This window comes from Mirounga leonina, unplaced genomic scaffold (assembly GCF_011800145.1).
Source record: "Mirounga leonina isolate KUSES-001 unplaced genomic scaffold, KU_Mleo_1.0 Mir_151, whole genome shotgun sequence".
NCBI lineage: Eukaryota > Metazoa > Chordata > Mammalia > Carnivora > Phocidae > Mirounga > Mirounga leonina.
Window position 1 is genome coordinate 43,132,056 of NW_023270377.1, and position 22,255 is coordinate 43,154,310.

The 22,255-nt window shown below is 41.0% G+C and overlaps 1 protein-coding gene across 3 annotated transcripts in view; it reads left to right on the top strand.

Annotated features, from left to right (window-relative positions):
* The first annotated feature begins 2,647 nt into the window (after positions 1–2,647).
* The window catches only part of HIBCH (3-hydroxyisobutyryl-CoA hydrolase), a 96,630-nt gene continuing 77,022 nt past the window's right edge, over positions 2,648–22,255 (top strand). Inside the window, exons 1-2 of one of the 3 annotated variants that reach the window (XM_035007535.1) lie at positions 2,648–2,827; positions 9,701–9,743. In XM_035007535.1, coding sequence (XP_034863426.1) covers positions 2,793–2,827; positions 9,701–9,743 — 78 coding nt within the window. In that variant the 5' untranslated portion in view covers positions 2,648–2,792. Of the gene's footprint in view, positions 2,828–3,838; positions 3,988–9,700; positions 9,744–22,255 lie in introns of those variants that run through there. The other 2 variants (XM_035007534.1, XM_035007533.1) reach the window with 2 other exon arrangements.

Consider the following 22,255-nt stretch of genomic DNA (forward strand, 5'->3'; position numbering starts at 1 on the left):
GTATATCAATTCAATGGCAATCATCACCACAGTACATTTAAAAATATTTTTATTACTCCAGAAAGAAACCCAGTACCTCTTAGCTGGTACCCTCCAATTATTCTACCAACCCTTCTGACCCCTAGGCTACTTTCTGTCTCTATACATTTGCTCATATTAATGAAGTTAGCTGTGGTCTTTTGTGCTTGGTTTCTTTCACTTAGCGTAGCGTTTTCAAGGTTCATCTATGTTGTAGCATGTTTAGTTTTTGTTCATTTTTTTCATTGTCTAATATTTCATTATATGGATATATCACTTTTTTTAAAAAAGATCTTATTTATTTATTTGAGAGAGAGAGAGAGAGCACAAGCAGGGGGAGGGGCAGAGGAAGAGAGAGAAGCAGACTCCCCACTAAGCAGGAAGCCCGATACGGGACTCAATCCCAGGACCCTGGGATCATGACCTGAGCTGAAGGAATATGCTTCACCGCCTGAGCCGCCCAGGCACCCTGGATATATCCCTTTTTAAATTATTTTTTTATTTTTAATTTTTTTAAAAAAATATTTATTTGAGAGAGAGAGAGTGCATGCAGGAGCAGGGTGAGGGGCAAAGGGAGAAGCAGGCTCTCCGCTGAGCAGGGAGCCAGACGTGGGGCTGGATCCTGGGACTCCAGGACCATGACCTGAGCCGAAGGCAGATGTTAACCAACTGAGCCATCTAGACACCCCAGATACATCACTTTTTAAAAATCCATCAGTTGATACACATTTGAGTTGTTTCCACTTTTTTTTATTTTTTATTTTATTTTTTTTAAAGATTTTATTTATTTATTTGAGACAGAGAGAATGAGAGACAGAGAGCATGAGAGGGAGGAGGGTCAGAGGGAGAAGCAGACTCCCCGCTGAGCAGGGAGCCTGATGCGGGACTTGATCCAGGCACTCCAGGATCATGACCTGAGCTGAAGGCAGTCGCTTAACCAACTGAGCCACCCAGGCGCCCTCCACTTTTTGGTTATTATGAGTAGCTATAAACATTTGTGTGGACTACTTTCATTTCTTTTGGGTATGTACATAGGAGTGGAATTATTAGGTCTTATGGTAACTCTATATTTAACCAATTGAGGGATTGCTAGATTTTTTCCAAAATGGCCATAAAATTTTACATTCCCACCAGCAGTGTATGAAGATTCCTATTTCTCTACATCTTCACCAACACTTCCTATTTTCTGCCTTTTTGATTATAACCATCTTAGTGGGTATGAAGTCATATCTCATTATGGTTTTGATTTTCACTTCCTTGATGGCTAATCATGTTGGGGATTTTTTCACATGATTATTGATCATTTGTAGATCTTCTTTGGAGAACTGTCTATTCAGATCCATTGCCCACTTTGAAATGGAATGATTTTTTAAAATTATTGAGTTGTAATAGTTCTAGGTACAAAATCCTTATTAAATATATCATTTGCAATTTTTTTTTCCTATTCCGTGGGTTGTCTGCAACTAGAATTCTTAGTCCAAAATGATATGAACACTTTTGAAAAACATCTTGGGTTATATAATTTGCCCAAGGTCACTAAACTATTAGCATGCTAGGGACAGGACAGGACCGACTACATAATTTGTAGACCTGTCTATAGCAAAAAGAAAATGTGGGACACCTTGTTAAAAAATTGTTAAAAGTAGAACAGGGCCCTTGTAAGCATGGGGCCCTGTGAGTCGCAGGTTCCATGCACATGAAGCTACAGGAACAGGGAAGATTTGAATCTTGGGCTGTTTAACAGGAAAGCTCATGCTTTCCAGTAAACCATTCTGGGTTGAATGATCCGTTCATTTTTTGGGCACGCTGAATGAGACATGATGGCAATGTCAGATGCTGATGTCAGATATTGATGTTCCAGAGCTGGTTAAAAACTGAATTATAGGTCAGTAGTTCCTTCTCTGATGCCTGTTTGTCTTCTGTTCAGTGGGCATTTTGTAGTTATATTTGACCTAAGTTAGAAAAGTAATTTTTCATCAAAGTCTTGATAGTATCTTCTTAAATGTTAACTTGCTAAGACTAATTCCTTTTACTTCCCTCCCTCTGAAATTCTTCACTGAATTCCTTTTTTCTGACAAATGTGTCAATACTTTAGTGGTGATGGAATGTTTGCTGCTGGACATCTGGGTGTATCTGGATACAGAGAAACATTCTTCTGAATCGACTCCTCATGGATAAGATAAATCTTGATTTAAGAGTAAGCTACGTTTGGAATATAATTATGCTTTCACTGATAACAGTAACTTTCAGTTTGTTGGTAAAGATTTATTTATTTATTTGAGAGGGGGAGGGGCAGAGGGAGAATCTCAAGCGGACTCCCCAGAGAGGGGAGCCCAAGATAAGGCTCGATCGACCATCCTGATCCCAGCCAAAACCAAGAGTCTGATGCTTAATCTACTCAGCCACGCAGGAAACCCTCTAGAGAACAATTCCTTTTCTCCTCTTCAGCCGGCTCCCGCTCCCTACCGCTCCATTAGCCCTGCCCCACCTCGCCCTCCGCCTGCGCCTCAGCCCCGCCCCCCAGCCAAGCCCCAGCCCATCCTCTCACTCGCCCTCAATCCATTTCCTCCCGCAGCGGTTCTCGCCCCGCCCCTCAGCGTCGCGCCGCTGAAAAACATCCCGTCTAGGGCCTCTCTGGCCGCCTGGAGGACTTGTCATCTGTGTCCGGCGGCGCTGGGAGGAGCGGGGCGGCTGTGGGTGGGTCTGACGTGAGGCTGCACGAGATTCTCCTGCGCGCCGCTTTCTACTACTTTCGGCTCGCGGGTGTCTTTGCCATGGGGCTGCCGCAGATGTGGAGGCTCGTGTGGAGGTGAGTGAGCGAGCTGTCTAGCGCAGGCTCCTGGGCTGCCCTCGCCGAGGTTGCAGAGGGTCGTGCGCCGGTGGGGACGGTCTGCCTCGAAGTTTCTAGTGACGCTTGGAGGCGCCCCTCTTAGAGCTGAGCCCGGCCCCTCTCTGTGTCTCGCTCTGTGTTTAGCACCTTTGCAGCATCCCCTTCGTTTTCTGCCCCTCTGGCTCTTATTTAGCCTTGACGCCCCCCCCCTACTTTATGTACTTTTGAGCCCCATTTCCTTTCTTCAAAGCTGAGTATAGTTTGGGGGACAGGCAGGGTTTCAACGTGGAGGAATTTTTTGTTGTTGTTGTTAAAGATTTTTTATTTGAGAGAGAATGAGAGAGAGCACGAGAGGGGGGAGGGTCAGAGGGAGAAGCCGACTCCCCGCTGAGCGGGGAGCCTGATTCGGGGCTCGATCCAGGGACTCCAGGATCATGACCTGAGCCGAAGGCAGTTGCTCAACCAACTGAGCCACCCAGGCGGCCTCAACATGGAGGAATTTTGTGGCATGTTTTGTGCAGCTAACAAACGCTCCTACTTTGGCAGTTGTTGCACCTGCGCTCGTGGTGTGACTATTGTTCCGCTCTGTCGGATGGCTCCAGCCTTAATCCAGGTGTGTGGAACTTTCAGGCTAGTGTTGTGGACACACAACGTGGCTTGGTGGAGTGTGTGTGCAAACATCGTGTTTAACTTTTGAAAGTGCTGCTGAATGCTGCTTGAGCTCTGCAAAGGAAATCTGGTAGTAATGAGTTTAGGAAGTTAGGCTGCGTTAGTCTTGAGGCCTACTGCCTGCCCGTGTGCATTCAGGTGGCAGCTGTGACCACTTGAAGGGAGAACCGTGTTATTTACTCCATAACTTCAGTTGCTGAGTTCTTTAGCCTTTAAGTTCGCCTTGGGGGAAAAGGATGGAAATGTTTCTTTGGTTTAAGAAGAACAGTCATTTCTCTAGAGATAAGCTCTGGTTGTTTAACATTGTATCCACAGACCTGGGTCTCAATCAATGAAGAAAAATGGAAGAGTTGCTTTCCTTCATTTTTTTTAATACCTCGAAATTAGCTGTTCCTGTGTCTCTGAACAGCTCAGAGAGAGACGGCAAATACTAAGAAAATCACATGTCATTGCTGCTGCTTTTTGAAGTTGTGAGTAAATACCAAGTTATCTGAGAAACAAATTGGGAAGACCTGCTAACAAAATTAACTGACTTGGGAAAAAATCTGTCATCCCCAGAATTCAGGCTGGCTTTATTCCACCCCTCATCTTATGGTGCAGACTGATTAGGCGAGTCCTGGACCAGTTTAGGGGTTTGATGAGGGATGCCTTTTTCAGGGCTTTGGAGTGGGTATTGCCCTAGCAAAGGAGAGACCTGAGGCCAGTGTCACCTAGTCTACAATAGCCTAACCCACAAGTGTATTAAGGAATAGGGTGCCACAGAGTGTTTTGGAGAGGAAATAAGGCCTCTGTGCTGTGGTTGACACTGTTGGGCAGTTCCTCTTGAACTCTGGTCTCCCTTGGCTCTCTGGCACTGTCTTCCCCATGTACCTCTCCACTAATTCTTGTCTTGTCATGGTACCAGTACAGACCCTGGGCATTTTGGGGGGGGAGTTCCCAAATAAAGTACCTCTCTGAAGAGAACTCTCAAATTTGTATGTCTAACCTTGATTTATCATAAATGATAGTGCAAGTCACAACCACCTGAATGTCTCATTTGCACCTCAAGTGTTAATTTGCACATAAGTGTAACCCATACTCATCTGCACTTTCAACTTCTTGGAACTATTATTCTTCTAGATTTTTAAAGTTATCTATGTTCTTCCATACTCCCAATCCTTATGTCTTCGTGCTGATTCGAATTTGAACAGTCCTCTCAAATTTTTCAATTGTTCATTTTGCAGAAACTTGATGGTGGATTTCTTCCCAATTTGAATAGCTTCTGCATGCGACTGCCAGGTTAATCTTGCTAAGTTCACTTCAGGGCCTGCCATTCTTCTCCTAAGAAGTTCTTAGAGGTGTCTTCCTACTTATGGAATTAAATAAAAATTTCCCAGCCTGATTTCAAAGATTTGGCCCTAATTTACTTAATGAATTCTATAATACTTAGTGTTATATTCTAGCTTCTGGGAGTTCTAGGCCCTTTTGTTACCTTGTAGCCAAGCTGGACTACTCGCTCTTGTTTCTTATTAAGGCCTTGAAGTCCCAAAAGAAAGCAGACAAGAAACAAATATTTAAACAAAAGTAATACTTAGTTACAAACTCTGATAAGTGTCTTAAAGGAAAAGGACAAGTAGGAGAGATTTAGAAATGAAAGAAAGGGGTTGGGAAGCTCTTCAAAGAGGCTGATCTTTTAAGTTGTTAGTAGTGCTCCTTGCTTTCTCCATCTGCTCTATAGTGGGCTGAACTACACTGTTTTGGTTCTTCTTGAGCTGCCTCTTTTTCTTCTACACAGTTGTCTCCGAAGGCTCAATATTTGATTTCTCTGTTACATTTTTTCTGTGTTAGGAGTCACAGCCCCAAATGCAGAGGCTAAGAAGGAAGCATCTGGTAATGCTGGCTAGACAACAGCAGTGGGGACTGGTAGGAAACTTGTGAGCTAGAGAAAGGGCTCTGTGTAAAGGAGCCAGCTTCTCAGCCCCAGGCAGGCGTTGTTGCCATTATAGAATGTAGACCCAAGGTTTCTATGACTACTACTTTTTCTGGGAAACTGAATTTTTTGGTGAAGTCTTTTGATTTTAAATGTCTGGTTTTAAAACACTGCTGACCAGACAAAACACATCCACTAATTTTCAGCTGCAGCTTTTTCATTCCTCAAGGACAGCTGAGACTTTCTTATGCCTCAGTGATTATCTGTGCATTTAACTGTGACATAGCTTCAGTTCTGACTTTTCTTTCAAACTCCAGTCTCTCTGCTTGCTGTTGAATGTTTCCACTTATGTCAATACAGGCTCAAGAAACTGAAAATGGACTTTATATTTCATTCTACAAACCAGCTAGTTTCCTGGCCAGCTTTTTCAGTACCTATAGCGTCTTAGCTGCCCTAGCTTGAACTCTTAGAATTGTTATTAACAAAGTTCTTTTCCTTTTCATTGAGTTTTAACTTCATAATATCTCCTAAAAATCATTCCTTTGTTTCTGCAGCTGCTGTTCATCAGTTCATGCCTGAATTGCTTGGCCTTGGGTTTGATTTTTCTGTTCTGTTCACCTTCTATCTTGCCTACTTCTGCTGTAATCTTCATTAAGCACCATTTTCATTATTTCGTCTTAAACAGTTCAATGAAAAGTTGTTTAATTTTGTAAACTCGTGTGTGATTTATTGGAGGATTGCAGAAATCTCCTAAATGATAATGTTCTCATCCTTCCAAGACAGTTGTTTTTAACTTCAGCATATATCAGACTCACCTGGAGGGTTTGTTAAACACAGATTTTTGGGCTCATCCCACAGTTTCTAATTCAGTACATCTGGGGTGGGGCCAACAATTTGCATTTCTGACATGTGCCCCTGGGATGCTGGTGGTGCTGGTCCAGGAACCACACTTTGAGAACAGCTGCCCCCAAGCAGATAAGTTGACCCTCACCTGAAGGAAGTAAGTCTAAGAAAGTGATTTAGTAAATTAGCAGTAGGTGGAAGGTGCATGTCCTCTTCCCCTCCACCAGATGGCAGTCCTGGAGCCAACAGGAAGGAAAGGGAAGACCTTCAATTCAGAATTATTTGGGGACTCTGAATACTCAAATACATTTTTGAGATGTAAAAGTTAACAGCAGATTTTAAATAACGGTTGAGTAGAAATTGGAACAAATAAAGTTAATATGATTATAGAGTCTGGTAAGGAACTTAGTTGTACTTAGGTTTTTCTGTTTTTTAGCAATTGGTCCAGAGCTTTTGGGATCTTTAAAATACTGTGCATGGTGCTGTGCACTTGCATTTGGTAGGTTTACATGAACTTTCTTTGAATGAGCTAAAATTCTATCTCACGAATGAAAGTAGGACTTGAAGTCAGGTCCGTGTGTCTCTATGCCATAGGTGGTGCTTGAGCTGTTGGAAAAGACTTGCCAGTCTGGTAGCATGATCTTTAACCTTGAACTGGCGTTTGGGTACCGGTCTCATTAGGGAATTCTGGGTTATTCTGGATCTAAAGAAATTAGTGCTTAAATTTTTCATTCTTAATTCAATTTTATCTTTTCGGAAGTTTTTAAGTTCAAAAAAATTTTTAAAAAAAGGTGCTTCAGGATAAATATAGCTCAGATATTAAAAGTCTATATGAAATCCCTATTTAGAAAATACCCCAAATAAGCTAGTATCTGTCACTTCAGCTTAATTTTTATAAAATATTGATTTTAATGACAGCTTGTTTGTGCTTTGGAATCATTTGGGGGAGCTTCAAACAAAATACTTATGCCTGTGTCCCACCTCCAGAGTTTGAGTTAACTGGTCTTGGGTGTGACCTGGGCTTTGGAATGTTTATTAGAGTTTCCAGGTGATTCTAATGTGCAGACAAGTTATGGAATTACTGGGCTAGAATATTTTACTTGTGGTAAGACAAATTCAAAATATGCTAGTCTAGAAATGTGAAGTGTGACTGATTTAAACAAATCAGCGATTTCCCTTTTTGGGGGGGGTAGTAGTAATCAATTTAAATGTAATATAAGAGGAAAGTAAGACTCCTGGAAAGATGTATTACAAATATTTTTATAAATTCAGTCACCTAAAATGTAGCTACAATGGTGACAATGGGCATATTACCTTTTTTTCATGGCTCAGCTAAACAGTTGTCCCTCAACTCTCAAAGTAGCCTTGAAAAATTAGTAAATTGGTGATTTATGAGTTCCCTTTGATAGTATGTGTATCTATACATGTGCATGGTCCTTAACCAGCCTGCTGCTGCTACAGGTTCCACCTTTGACTTGACTTCATACATCTCAACTTTCACTTGTTTAGCATGCATCCCAGTATATCTTAATAACACTATTTTTATATGCATCTCTCTTCACTATACTTTGAGTCGCTTGAAGGCAAGAGCAATATCTTTTGGGGGACTTTTTAAAAAGGCCTGAATCGTAGGGGCACCTGGGTGGCTTAGTTAAGCGTCTGCCTTTGGCTCAGGTCATTATCCCAGGGTCCTGGGATCAAGCCCTGCAATGGGCTCGCTGATCAGTGGGGAGCCTGCTTCTCCCTCTCCTGCTCCCTCTGCTTGTGCTCACGCTCTTTCTCTCTGTCAAATAAAATCTTAAAAAACCCGGAGCATAAAAATACAATTTGATGAATTTTCACAAACCGAACGTATCCATTTCACTGGCACCTGGATCAAGAAAAAAATGATAGTACCAGCATCTCAGAGGCCCTCCTCATGCCCCTTCTAGTCACTGCCCACCCCCATGCTGCTTTTACTTATTTAATTGTAATGTACATGAAGTACTGAAATGTACTATTCTGAAGTCTGTAGCTCAGTTAACTTTTGCATATGTATACAGTCCTGTAACCATCATCTGGATAGAGATAATTTCTGCCACTCCAGATTTCCTCCTGCCCGCCCCCCCCCAACTTCCCCCATTCTCCACCATTTTGACTTCTATTATTACCGATCACTTTTGCCAAACTGTGTCTTAAGCTTTGTATGCCTAGCCTAACAAAACTTAGAAGTGTGTTATATTTTATAGCTTGCTTTCTTTTGTAATTTCTATCATGACTACTTTCCATATCATAAGTAGTATTTATATATTTTTAAATAAATATTTTTATTGGCTTTGTATTGGTTTTGTATAGATGACCGTTTATAAAATATTACTAGAGGCGACTGGACCAAGTTGCTGCCTGCACCCTTTGCCTCCCCCATCCCCAACCCCACCAAGGTCAATAAAAAGGAACTCAACTTCAACGACAGTAGAGCCCATGAGACCTCGGAAAAATAACAGCAAGGAGCAGTTGAATACATTAATGAAGTACAGAAAGCAGTAGACTTGAACAAGCCAATGAGATTTTGAAAGTAGAATAGACATACAACACTGCTGACCACTTTTTTCAGAAGAGGTTGGAATTGATTGTCCAAATCCTACATTTTTGGGTTAACATTTGTCACTCATCCACAACTGTCTGCACTGCATTATTTGACAAGAGTTGAAGTGACAGAATTTGAAGATATTAAATCAGGTTACAGAATAGATCTTTATTTTGATGGAAAACCTTACTTTGAAAATAAAGTTCTTTCCAAAGAATTTCATCCAAATGAGAGTGGTGATCCATCTTCAAAGTCCACTGAAATCAAATGGAAATCTAGAAAGCACCTGACAAAATGTTCAAGTTAAATGCAGAATAAAGCCAGCAGGAAGAGAGAGCATGAGAGACCCAGAGAGCTCTTTCTCTGGTTTACTGATGATTCTGATGGAGGTGCAGATGAGTTCAGGAGAGGTCATCAAAGATGATACTTGGCCAAATCCATTATAGTGCTACTTGGTTCTTGACATGATGATGAAGGAGATGAACATGATGATGAGTGGGAGGAAGGAGAGGAGGATGAAGGAGAAAGGATTAATGGAACTCTAATGGATTCTAACCTTTTTAAATTTTCTCCAGGCCCCTGGAGCAAGTTACAGTCTTCCCAACTCCCCCACCTCTTGTGTTCAGTTGCTCTGTTTTTTTTTTTGAGTTCCCTTCTCCTATCTTGGTTTTCAATTTATTTTGGGGGAAAATACCTTGAACAGAATACAGTGGGAAAAGAATCTCTACCCTTTTTTGTTCCAAATTCATTTTTTTTTTTTGTAATACCTTTTAGAAGAGGCTAGAACAAAAGGAAATATGGTATTTATACATTGAGACATGACTACCAACGTTACTGTGTTCATTGTATTCTACATTTATTTCAGGTTTAATTCATTCAAAAGAACTGATATCATACTGCAACATTTGGTAAGTTTGGATTTTGTTTTGTTGGCATTGTTAGATTATGATGTGCAAGGTAAAATGTCATTGTTAGGGAAGTAGAGGAATACTGGCAGATTTTGTTGCCCTTCATGCACCATGGTTCCCAATTTTATAGGTCAAGACTTGACACATAACTAGGAGATGGTATAAGGTTATGAATAAGAGCATGGACCTTCAAGTCAGAATGCTTGGGTTTAAATAATGGGTCCACTACTTAATCTTGGGTAGATTACCTCACCTCTCTCAGCTTCTTTTTGGACATGATAAGATGGGGATAATAGTGTCTATCTTAGAATGCTTGTGAATAATACATATTTCATTTAAAAATCTAGCACCAGTGCTTGGCATGTAATCATTTTATACTTCCTAGCTACTATTGTACTTATAATAATATTCTTCTAAAGCTTAGATGCCTTTAGTACCCTTTCAGAGCTTAGATGTTTTTAGTTTACCATTTTGAGAGGAAGAAATAATTTTTATTCATTTTTGTATCTCTGTGCTATGGACTGAATCTTTGTATCACCCCAGAATTCATATGTTGAAATCTAATTCCCAATGTGATGGTATTTGGAGGTGGGGGCCTTTAGGAGATGATTAGGTCAGGAGGGTGCTGTTCTCATGAAAGGAATCAGTGACCGCATATATAAGAGAGACTCCAGAGAGCTTTCTCACCTGTTTTGCCTTGTGAGGGAGGACACAGTGAGAAGACAGGCTTCTGTGAACCAGGAAGAGGGACTTCATGAGGCACTGAATTAGCAGGTGCCTTGATCTTGGACTTCCCAGCCTCTAGAATTGTGAAAAGTGTTGTATAAGCCACGCAGCCTGTGATATTTTTCTTATAGCAGCCTAGATGGACTAAAATACTCTTGTGAGGCCTGACAGGTACCTTGCACATAAAAATAAGTTACTCTGATTTGCGCTTACTGTACGCCAGGTGCTCTTCCAAGTACTTGGTATGTATTAGCTTGGTTGATTCTCATTATGGTCCTATAGAGTAAATGCTACAGATCTTTTTTCTACAGTTCTGAAACCTCAAACTCGGAAGTTTGTGGTTAGTTTGTGATAAATGCATTTTGTGACAAAAATCTGACTTGAACGTACTTGAAGCTCTTTTTTCTTTATCCTAACAAGTGCATATGTTCATAGTTTGATGCAGAAGTGTGAAAGCGTTTTATTGTGTGCTGACTAGATTCCACTTGGGATTTTTTTTTTAATAGTATTAATATGTATTGTGTTACCTTTCCAAAATCTAGAAAATTTTCTGGATTCAAACCACATCTTGACCCAAGGGTTTTTGGTTAAGGGATTATGGCCTTACCCCTATTTAATGGGTCAGAAGTTGAGGGTCAGAGAGGCTATGAAATATGCCTCAATGTCATGCAGCTGGTAAATAGGACGTGGGATTTGAATCCAGTCTGGCTCCATAGACTTTCCTACTGTGCTGTATAGCCTGAGGCAGAGTGGGTGTTAAGTAGCTATTGCAGAATGTGTCTCAAGCCTAAGTGCAGATGAGCAAATGAAGACTGTTACCACCCTTCCTACCCTTAATTATTTTAGTACATTCACATGGGATCTGAGGAGTTTCCTGGAAAAAGAACATGAAACAATGTTGCCGATTCATATTTACACATATGTCCACAGGTAGAATAGAAAGATAAGACAGAATCCAGTTCACCTGGACTATGGTTACCTAAGGCATCAACTATATTGAGGGAAGGAAGGTAAGCTGAACTTTCATCAGGGTCTGAGGGCTGAATCGTCTTGTTCCCAGTGTTGGCTTTTAGATGCACTTCAGAGATAGGCTGTTTCCCAAGCAGTCCTTCTGTGACCCTGATGTCTGCGTCTCTATGACTCTCAAATCTGTTTTCTGTTGTATAATATGCTTATTCTAGGTGGCAAGAATGGTGACACAGGAGAATGGCGGTTACATTCAGGGCTTTCTGAGTATCCGTTATAAGGAGTGCTATGCAATGGTAGGCCTGGAGAGTTTACCCAGGATTGGATGTGGAGAGACTTGAAGCCCATGCCAAATAACTTGGATGTTTTTGAAGTTGATAGCAAGTCATAGACCATTTTTGAATGACAGCGACAGGATTAAAATTGTGTTATAGCAACATTTCTCTGATGGCAATGTGAAGGATAGACCATTTGGCAGAGGTTCTGGAAATCTGCCAGGAAGGAAAATTGTAATAATCCTGCATGGCTACAATATAGGAATAGAACGGAATGGATAGATAAGAGAGTCATTTTAGAAATAGATTTTCTGGTACTTGGTAACTGCCTCAAATTGTTGGCAGAGAGGGGAGGAGAACAAGTAGGAATCAGAGATAGCACCAACATTTTGAGTTTGATTGAGAAAATGGTGATGCCGTAACCTTTTATAGGGAACAGAGGACGAGAGACAGATTTGTTGGGGAGAAATTTGTTGGTAAATTGGTTTTTACCAAATTGAGCATGGGGCACATGTAGTTTCTCCTGTAATTCTAGTAGGCGGTTGGAAATAAGGGCCTGGGCTTCTGGAGAAGTAAAGATATAGATGAAGGTTTGAGCCAGCAGCTTAGAGGTAATAATTGAAGATACAAAGTAGAAGGTATCACAAAAGGTGAAAGAATAGAGCACAGCTCTCTAAAGTATTGCCATGTGGAGGAATTTACTGACCCAGTTTGAAGTCAGGAAGGATTGAGTGAAGTGAGTAATCAGCATTTATTAAATGTTGTTTGACACTAAGAATCTTGTGCTTTGGTGTCCTATTTGGGACATTCAACATTAGCTGGAAATTGATGTAAATCTTAGGAGTGGGAAGGATATGTGATTGGATAAAGAGGAAAGTCACCTGTCAAAAGAAATCATGTTCTGCTTAAGGTAGAATTTTTTGGGGGTCTGTCTTTGGGTTGCAACCTTGTTTGATGGCAGCGGATGTTACATATAACGAAAGGTGTATACTTAAGATTGGGATTTGGGTATCAACAATGTGCAGCTTGCTTTAGGCTTGTGTTATAGCAGGACTGCATCACTAGAATGATGGATTGTTCATTCAGCTTATTAAACATTTTTGGGATACCTGCTGTGTACCAGGTATTGGATTTTCCTCAAAGGAAAGGTTCATTTCTCACAATGTTTATGAAGGCTCTAAAGTGTTTTCCAAAATGCAGCCTGCCAAATACAAATCCCAAGAGGTAAATATTCCATGAAAAAAAAAAAGTTTAATCAAATAAGAAAACTGCTCATTGTATTTTAAAAGTTTACATTTAATATTTGCATGTTAAATACAAAAAAATGTCTTACAGGAAAGAAACTTATTTACGTTGGTTTAAGTTTTTTCCCCAAGCTGATTTGACCATGAGTCCTTTTATCCTTCTACATAGCAGCGGTAATCATCCTTTTTCACACTTTGGGAAATGTTGCTACTATGGATTTTGCCAGAATAGTTCCATGTTCTAGCAGAGTAGTTACTCTAAACTTGTGTGTGTTTTAGGGATTTTATTTTGGCAGACTTCATGTATTCAGTTCAGTAGAGCTGTGTGTTGATGGTGTTCATTCATTTTAGCAAGTTTCCTTCATTTCTCTTTTGAATAGATGTAAATAATGGGTCACTCAGGCCTTACAGGAGTGGAAAAAGTTCTGTGGAGTGGGTTAAAGTGGGTGAGATGATATCATTTGAAGAAGATAATTGGGAGAGTCAGTTTAGGGGCTATAATGGTTAGAGCATTAGTTCTAGAATGAGATAAACCTAGGTTTGAATCTTGGTCCTGCCCCAAAGCTGTGTGATTCCAGGCAAGTGATCTAACTTCTGTGGGCCTCAATTTCCTTATCTGTGGAAAGGAGTTCTTGGTATATAACTCATTAGGGGGGTTTTGAGGATTAAGTGAAGAGTTTAGTCAAATGTTTAGCATAATGTCCATGGAAAACTTAAATAGCAAGTTGAAAATAGGAACAGCTTTTGCTGATTGCCTAAGAAAATATTTGAAAATAAAAGTAAACGTGAACCTGTTGTCTTTTCTGGATGAACAATAAAGATTTAAGGAAGTTCTAATTCCCACCTTAAATTGCTTTTCCTCCTCTAAAATAGCTCTGGCAAGAAGCATTTCTTCTTTCCCTTCTCCGTTCCTCTTTATCCCTTCTGTCTCCCCCTTCTCCCTGCCCCCCAACTTTGGGTTGTATGAGAATTTCATTTCTGACTCTAGTCTCTGTAATCTTTCCTAATATGATAAATTTTTCTCCATAGGAACCTTTTCTAGGTTTTAGTTAAAAATTTGCGATATTTTTGCAAAAGGGATTTTTTTCTGCAGAATTAACATAAATTATGCTAATACTGGAAAGTTCATCTTTTTTTTCTTCTATCCTTTTGCTTGAATGATTTTGATTAATGCATTAATAGTTGTTTTCAGGTTTTGAGAAGGCCATGAATTTTTTCAGGTAGGAAAAAAAATCCTTCTATTTATTCATTTACATCATTCCAGTGGCATTACCAGGAGATTCTGGAATATTCTTTGCTCAAAGTCTGACCCTCTGTAAATGTCCTGCAAAAACACTTGGAGATCCATGCTTAAAAATATTCCTGCATCATTGTAATAGTAAAAATTGAAAATTACTCAATGTTTATCAGTAGGGGGACTGATTAAATTGATACGTAAGAATGCACAGCTGTAAAAAAATAGGTAGCATGCATGTGCAATCAGCAAAATCCTGGGAAATTTTATAGGTTAAGTGGCCTGTTGTTTTCAACAAATTGTAAGGAAAAGAGAAGGATGAAGGGAGAACTTGTAGATTAAAAGACTTGAAAAACAGGGGTTCCTGGGTGGCTCAGTCGGTTAAGTGTGTGACTCTTGATTTTTGTCTCAGGGCACGATCTCAGGGTTATTGAGCTCAAGCCCTGCATTTGGCTCAGAGCTGGGCATGGAGCCTGCTTAAGATTCTCTCTCCCCCTCTCTCCCTCACCCATTTCCCTCTCTTAAAAAAAAAAAAAAAGTTGAAAAATATATCCATTAAAAAAACAGATGGTATGTTTTTGCATGTACACTTTGTGTTTACTGTAAAAACCAGGATAGTTATATTTTTATAGAGAGGGAGAGGGCTGTGACTGGGATGGAGCAGGTGGAGGGCCAAGGGCTTTTGGGGCTGGCTGGACAACATTGGGTTTGGGATTTGATTTTTTTACCCAATTACAAACTAATAGTTAGCCTTTCACTATTTTATGGATGCTGGCAGAAGATGTAAAACTCTTGAGTTAGAGACCAAGGATTTTGTTATTAGTGGCACATGGGGCAGCGTTGAGCATCATGTTTGTATTGGTTTTCCCTTGCTCCCCAAGTTCCACGGGGGGTGATAATATGGAAGGCCCAGATGAATGCTTGCATATGCAGCAGATTGCATTACAGGACAGCAATATTGAATATGGGGAAACTGTTGGTTTGTAGCAGTCTGTAAGCAAGCCTGCTCTCCTGTCCCAGAGGGAGACATCATCTTTTCTTTAAAGTTGCTTGCAGCAAATACAACCCTGAAAATGACCCAGGCAAAGAGAGGTCAGGCCCTTGGGTTCATGACATATATAGCATTAAAGTACAAGGAAACCTCAGGGCCAATGGCAGATAGCTGCTTCTAACAGCCAAGTTAGAAATAGGGTCATTGCAGACATAAATAATAAAATGAGGTCATACTGGAGTAGGGATTACTGGACTAATCTAATATGACCATTGTCCTTATATAAAGGGAAAATTAGGAGATTGGTATACTGGGAGAATGCCATGTGAAGAGTGGAATTAGACTGCTACAAGTCCAGGAACTATCAGAAGCTAGGAGACCAGCCTGGAACAGATCCTTCCCCTAACCATCTTTAGAGGAAATATGGTCCTGCTGATGCCTTGATCTCAGACTTGTAGCCTCCAGACTGTGAGACAATAACTCTGTTGTTGAAGTCACTTAGTTTGTGGTACTTGGTTACAACAGCTCTAGCAAATGAATACAATTCCCATGGTATGTTTGTCAAAATTAAGAACACTGTTATATTATTATTAACTTTAAACTTTATTTGGATTTCACCAATTTTTCCCTTAATTTTCTGTTCCAGGATCCAATCCAGAATACCATATTGAATTTGTCATGTCTCCTTAGTCTTTTCTGGTCTGTGACAGTTTCTGAGTCTTACTTTTTATGACCTTGAATGTTTGGCGGTGGGGAGGGTAGTATTAGCCAGCTAGCCTATAGAATATCCTCTAATCTGGGCTGTGTCTGGTGTTTTTGTTTTGTTTTTAATAATTAGACTGCAGTTAAAAGTTTTTTGGAGAGCATATCACAAAGGAAAAGCCCCCATCTCATCACAGTGTAACAGACAGTATCTGTGGGTTTTGATGAATGTATCTGGGATGGATGACAGTCACATAACATAGCTGGTGATGCTGACCTTTATCACTTGGTTTGTTGGGTTTCTCCTCACTAAAGTTATTTTCCCCTTTTCACATTTTGTTCTTTGGAAGCAAGTTCAGCCCACACTCAGAGGGTGAGAGGAGTAAGCTCTGCCTACTGGAAGGGGGATTTCTACATATATTATTTAGAAATCTTCTGTAGGGAAGATCATTTTCCATTTATTCAGTTATTTATATCAGAGTGGACTCATTGATATTTTATTCTTTGGGTTATACTCTAGTATCACATTATGTTGTTACTCAGATTCTTCTAGCTTTGGCCATTAGGAATTCCTTCATTTTGGCTCTTGTGTCCTTTTGATACAATCCTATCCTTTTAATATATATGTTTTTAACACCTCCTTACTTTTTGGTACTAGAAGGTGTGCTCTGGGCTCCTCATGTTTTTCTTATCTGGAGTCAGCCATTTCTCCAAGGAGCCCTGATTGTCTTTATTGGAGAAAAGCATTTAGAAATCAAGATCTGAGCTCTGGGAGTGCTCTTTGATCCTGGGGGAGAGAGCTAGGGTAATGTATGTATGCATAGCAGAATATATAAACACTGTATACTAACCCATGTATCTATCCATATTTATGGTTGTTTCTCTATTCTGTGTATATATAGATAAGCTAAGCATGAGTTCATGCTGATGATGTCCCCAGTCCCACAGGGCAGAGTTCATTATAGCTTCCCTTCTTGCCTATCTGTAACTTGCCTCTTACTTGTTTCACCTCAGTGTACATGCAAGGCAGTTTCAGAATTGTTATCCACCCCCCATGAAAAAACGAATCTACCAACTAGAGCACAGTATTGATGACAGTTCCTTTTGTATTCCGATGACTGTTTTCCAGAGTCACTTAGGCCAGCTCCCCTGCAGCTACCACCACGATTGCTCAGTGAGGTCATGTCCTACATGTGTAATTCAATTAGATTTGTCACAGTCTGCATTCCGTGTTGGAATCCCCTGACATCTTAGCTGTCTTCAGTGTATACAGGCTATACAAAAGAAAAAGGTTTACTTTTTGTGATGTACATGTCTGTGGGTTTTGACAGATGCATAAATCATGCCACCACCCCAAGACCATATAAGCAGTTCCATCACCCTAAAACTTCCACTGTGCTTCCCCGTAGTCAGCTTCTCCTACCCCCAACCACTGACCTGTGTTATACCTCTATAGTTTTGTCCTTTATAGAATGTCTTATGAGTGGAATCATACAATATATAGGCTTTGGGGTTTGGATCCTTTCACTTGACAAAATGTATTTAAGATTCATCTATGTTGTGTGAATTGATAACTTGGTCCTTTTTATCACCGAATGGTATTCCATTTTGGCATAAATTGTCCATTTCTGTGTTGAGCGTTTTGGTTGCTTTCAGTTTTTATCAATTATGAGTGAAGCTGCTAAACATTTTTGTACAGGTTTTTGTGTGAACATAAATTTTTAATTCACTTGGGTAAATACGTATGGTGCAACAGCTGGGTTTTATGGTAAAATTTATAAAAATTTGCCAAATTTTCTCCCAAAGTGGTCATATGATTTTACATTTTCACCAACAAAGAATGAGCGTGTCTGTTGTTCTGTATCTTTGGCAGCGTGTTATTGCCTGTTTTTGGATTTTAACCATTTTAATGTGTGTAGTGGTATCTCATTGTGGTTTTAATTTGCATTTTGCTAATGATCCTGTAATTTTTGAGCATTTCCTGTGTTTGTCATCCTTCTATGTTTGGTGAAGATCCTCAGATTTTTTTTGCCCGTTTTAATATTGGGTTGTTTTTCCTACTGCGGTGTGTGTTTTTTTGTTTTGTTTTTCAAGAGAGCGAGAGGGGGGAAAGAGTATGTGAGTCCGTGGTGGGGAGGGATAGAGGGAGAGGAAGAGAGAGAATCTTAAGCAGGCTCTGTGCCCTGCATGGATCCTGACACGGGGCTCAGTCTCCTGATCCTGAGATCACGACCTGAGCCAAAATCAAGAGTCAGACGCCTAAGTGACTGAGCCACCCAGGTGCCCCCTTTTTACAAAGTTTTAAGAGTTGTTTATATATTCTGGATGCAACTCCTTTATGAGATACGTGAAAGTCAAGTATTTTCTTCCAATTTCTGGCTTGTCTTTCATTCTCTTAATAGTATCTTTTGCAGAATGGAAGTTTTTAATGTTGATGAAATTCAGTTTATCAGTGTTTTCCTTTTATGGATCATGCTTTTGTTGTTGTATTCCATTAAGCCTTAATGTTTGGAAGGCACTGTGAACCAGAGTTTCAGGGATGTGGCCCTCACAAGTGTTCCTGTCTCTCCTCCAGGGATAGGCTGCTTTTTTCCTCCTTTTCCTTTGCCCCCTGTTTCTTTTCCCCAGTTGTGGTTGGTAAACACTGAAGTCATTGGCAATGTTTTTAAGGTGCTTCTCCCTTGAGATTAAGGCTTTTATTTTGTAGGCTTCCATATCCTTCCCCCACTTAGTGAGGCTCCACCAGAACCCTGGGCTACAGGCTTTGAAGTCCTTCCTCACTCCCCTGCAAATTTAGCCTTTTGTATGGAAGATGAGGGGAAAGGATTTAGCTGTACCTGCTGTTTCTCTACCCCATCCAACACCACATAGAGGTGCCTTCTCCAGTCTTCCCTGGGAGAGCCTGGTTGGGTTCCAGGAGGAAAAGCCAGCCAGAATGGAAATCCCTGCATAACTGTAACCCCCAGGAGCTTCATACTATTACATTTGCCCACACTTGGCCTCTAGCAAGTTATCAAAAATTCAAATTAATCTTCCTGAAAGCTTTTGCCTTCTCCCTGAAGGCACCTGTCACTCTCCAGATTTTATTGCAGCCATTTGCCCTGTCACCTCAGTTCTCTGAGTTTACCAGAAACCATTACTTTGCAGTCTGTTCAGCTTTTTTCTTGTTACAAGGTCAGGATGAGCATCTTTTCAGCTCTCAACATCTCTGTCTTTTCATCTCTTAACATCGCTGAGCTGAAACCAAATAATAGAGTTTTAAAGGATTGCCTCTGGCATTGTGTGATAATTTATATAAACTGTTCAGTGAAAATGATCCTGAAACATTTTTTTTTTTCTTTTTGGGCAGGGGGCTGGTAAATCTGACTTGGTTCAAACAGAAATTTAATTAGTATGGAGAGAAAGTTTATTAATACTTGTATTTAACATGTTTATATGATATGAAAACTTTCATCTGTATTTTAAGATTTAGAATGATGTGGGTATCTAAAGTGCAGCTTTTATAGTGTATCATCTGTCTTTTCATATGAGTAAGGGTTAATCCAGGAAATAGAACCACTGTGGGTATTGAAGGAAAGCAATTGCCTCTTCCTTTGAACACAGCTAGGTATCAAATCATTCCAAACACCCAGGAAGTCCATCTGAAGACTGAAAGAACAAACTGCACAACCAGAGGGAAAGGAGAGGCCACGTAGTGGAAGATAGGAGGTGTGGAGACCTGATTTGGGGGAGAAAAGAATCATGGGTGCTTTGGAGGGGAGGGGGCCCTGATTAGGGAGAGAGGAAAGAGACTGAGTGCGAGTGCAAGTGTGCACACAGGGCACAGGGCATTGCACAAGAAGAGCACTTCCCCAAAACAGAGGGGCTGATAATCGCAAGTTTTTTTTTTTTTTACAAGCAGCAGAGCTCAAAGTCTGAAGTTGTAGAAGTTCGTGCCATCACTGGGGTGGAGCCTGGGGGGTATAGAGGTGCTATATGGAGAACGAGGGCAGAGGCACAGGAGAGGACAGCGTGGTCTGAGGATCCCCTGGGTTGCACTGGGAGACAGTTCCCCTTCTTGGGGTGTATTTGGGAGACATGGCACTGCCTCTCCAGGGACAAACGAGCAGTAGGCGCCATTGAGCTGCCCTGTTCATTAGCATAGGAATAGAGACAGCTGCTGAGGGCAGCTAACCTGGAGGTCGGCTTTTTGCTGCATTTAACCATAAACTCCAAGCCCCTGTGCATTCATGCAACTGTCCTTCTGGGACAAACTGGCACCAGCCACAGCCCAGTGAGAACCTCACCCAGAGGATCAGCGCACATTGGCGCCATGCTGTGTCCCTAAAATGTGGAGTTTTGAAACCCAGCCAGCATGCTTGAGATAAAACGGAGCACTGGGCCACCGGGTGGGCAGACAGCTTGGACAAAGACAGGGTGAAGGCAGGGATCTGAGGGAAGCCTGGGATAAATGAGGGGAGACTGTTTTCTCTTTTGTGAGTGTCTGCTGAACAGAGGCAGGCATGAGCTCCCCTCTCTGAGGTCAAGAGAGCTGGCTGATGTCATTTTCACCCCCCACCCATCAGCACCGACGGGCTTCAGTGAGCAGCACAGTGCCCACAGTGGAGGCTTGAGCCGCATACACCAAGCCTCGCCTCCCTGCGCAGTGCTTTTTTCACTAGGGCAAGTGTGCCTGAGAGAGCAGCAGTGAGCCCCTCCCCAAAAGACCCCCCCCCCCCCCCCCCGCCTCTCACCTCCCAGTCTGTTGACCATAGAGTGCTGCAAAGCTTCAGCTCTAGGGGAAATAGGATCTAGCTGCTTTTAAGAAGCAGACCAAAACACATCGAGTTAAAACTTGCCACACAGTGGACGAAGTCCGAATATTCCCCACTGTAGGCAAGGAGAAACTCTGCAGAGGACTGACCTGAAGAAAAGAGCAGTGAAAACACAACAGCAGAGTGCATACAGCATATACCAGAAACCCTTTCTGAAGTGTCTGGCCCTGGGCAGTATATGACCTCTTCTTAATAAAGCCATTACTTTCGGGAGCAGAAAGCATAACAGGCTTTCCTAACACATACACAGTTACCTAGACAAAATGCCAAGATGGAGGAATTCATCCCAAAAGAAAGAACAAGAAGAGGTCATGGCCAGGGATCTAATAAAAACAGATAAAAGTAATATGCCTGAACCAGAATTTAAAATAACAATCATAAGGCTACTAACTGGGTTTGAGAAAACCATAGAAGACTCCAGGGAGTCTCTTACTAAAGAGATAAAAGACCTAAAATCTAGTCAGGCCAATATAAAAAATGCTATAGCCAAGATGCAAAACTGGATGTAATGACCACAGGATAGAAGAAGCAGAGGAATGAATAAGTGATATAGAAGATAAAATTATGGGAAATAATGAAGCTAAGGGGTGTCTGGGTGGCTCATTTGGTTAAGTGGCTGCCTTTGGCTCAGGTCATGATCTCAGGGTCCTGGGATAGAGCCTTGTGTTGGACTCCCTGCTCCGTGGAGAGTCTGCTCCCTCTCCCTCTGCCCCTCCTCTTGCTTGTGTGCACACGTGTTTGTGTGCTCTCTCAAATCTTTAAAAAAAAAAAAATTGAAGCTGAAAAGAAGAGGGAAAGAAAAATATTGGATCATGAATGTAGACTTAGGAAACTCAGCGACTCAATAAAGCTTAATAACATTCATATCATAGGAGTCCCAGAAGAAGAAGAGAGGGGAAAAAGAGACAGAGGTTTATTTGAGCAAATTATAGCTGAAAACTTCCCTAACCTGGGGAAGGAACATATCCAAATCCAGGAGGTACGGAGAACCATCAAAATCAACAAAAGCAGGCCAACACCAAGACATATCGTAGCAAATTTGCAAAATACAGAGACAAGGAAAGAATCCTGAAAACAGCAAGGGAAAAGAAATCCTTAACCTACAGGGGAAGATAGATAATGTGAGCAGCAGATCCCTCCACAGAAATTTGTCAGGCTAGAGGGGAGTAGCATGATATATTCATTGTGCTGAATGGGAAAAATATGCAGCCAAGAATACTTTATTCATCAGGGCTGTCATTCAGAATAGAAGGAGAGATAGAGTTTCCCAGAAAACAAAAACTAAAAGCATTTGTGACCGCTAAACCAGCCCTGCAAGAAATATTAGAGGGGACTCTCTGAGTGGGAAAGAAAGACCAAAAGCAACAAAGACTAGAACAGAGAAAATCTCCAGAAACACCAACTTCACAGGTAATACAATGGCACTAAATTCACATCTATCAATAATCACTCTAAATATAACTGGACTAAATGCTCCAATCAGACATAGGGTATCAGAATGCATAAAAAAATAAGACCCATCTAAATGCTGCATACAAGAGACTCATTTTAGACCTAAAG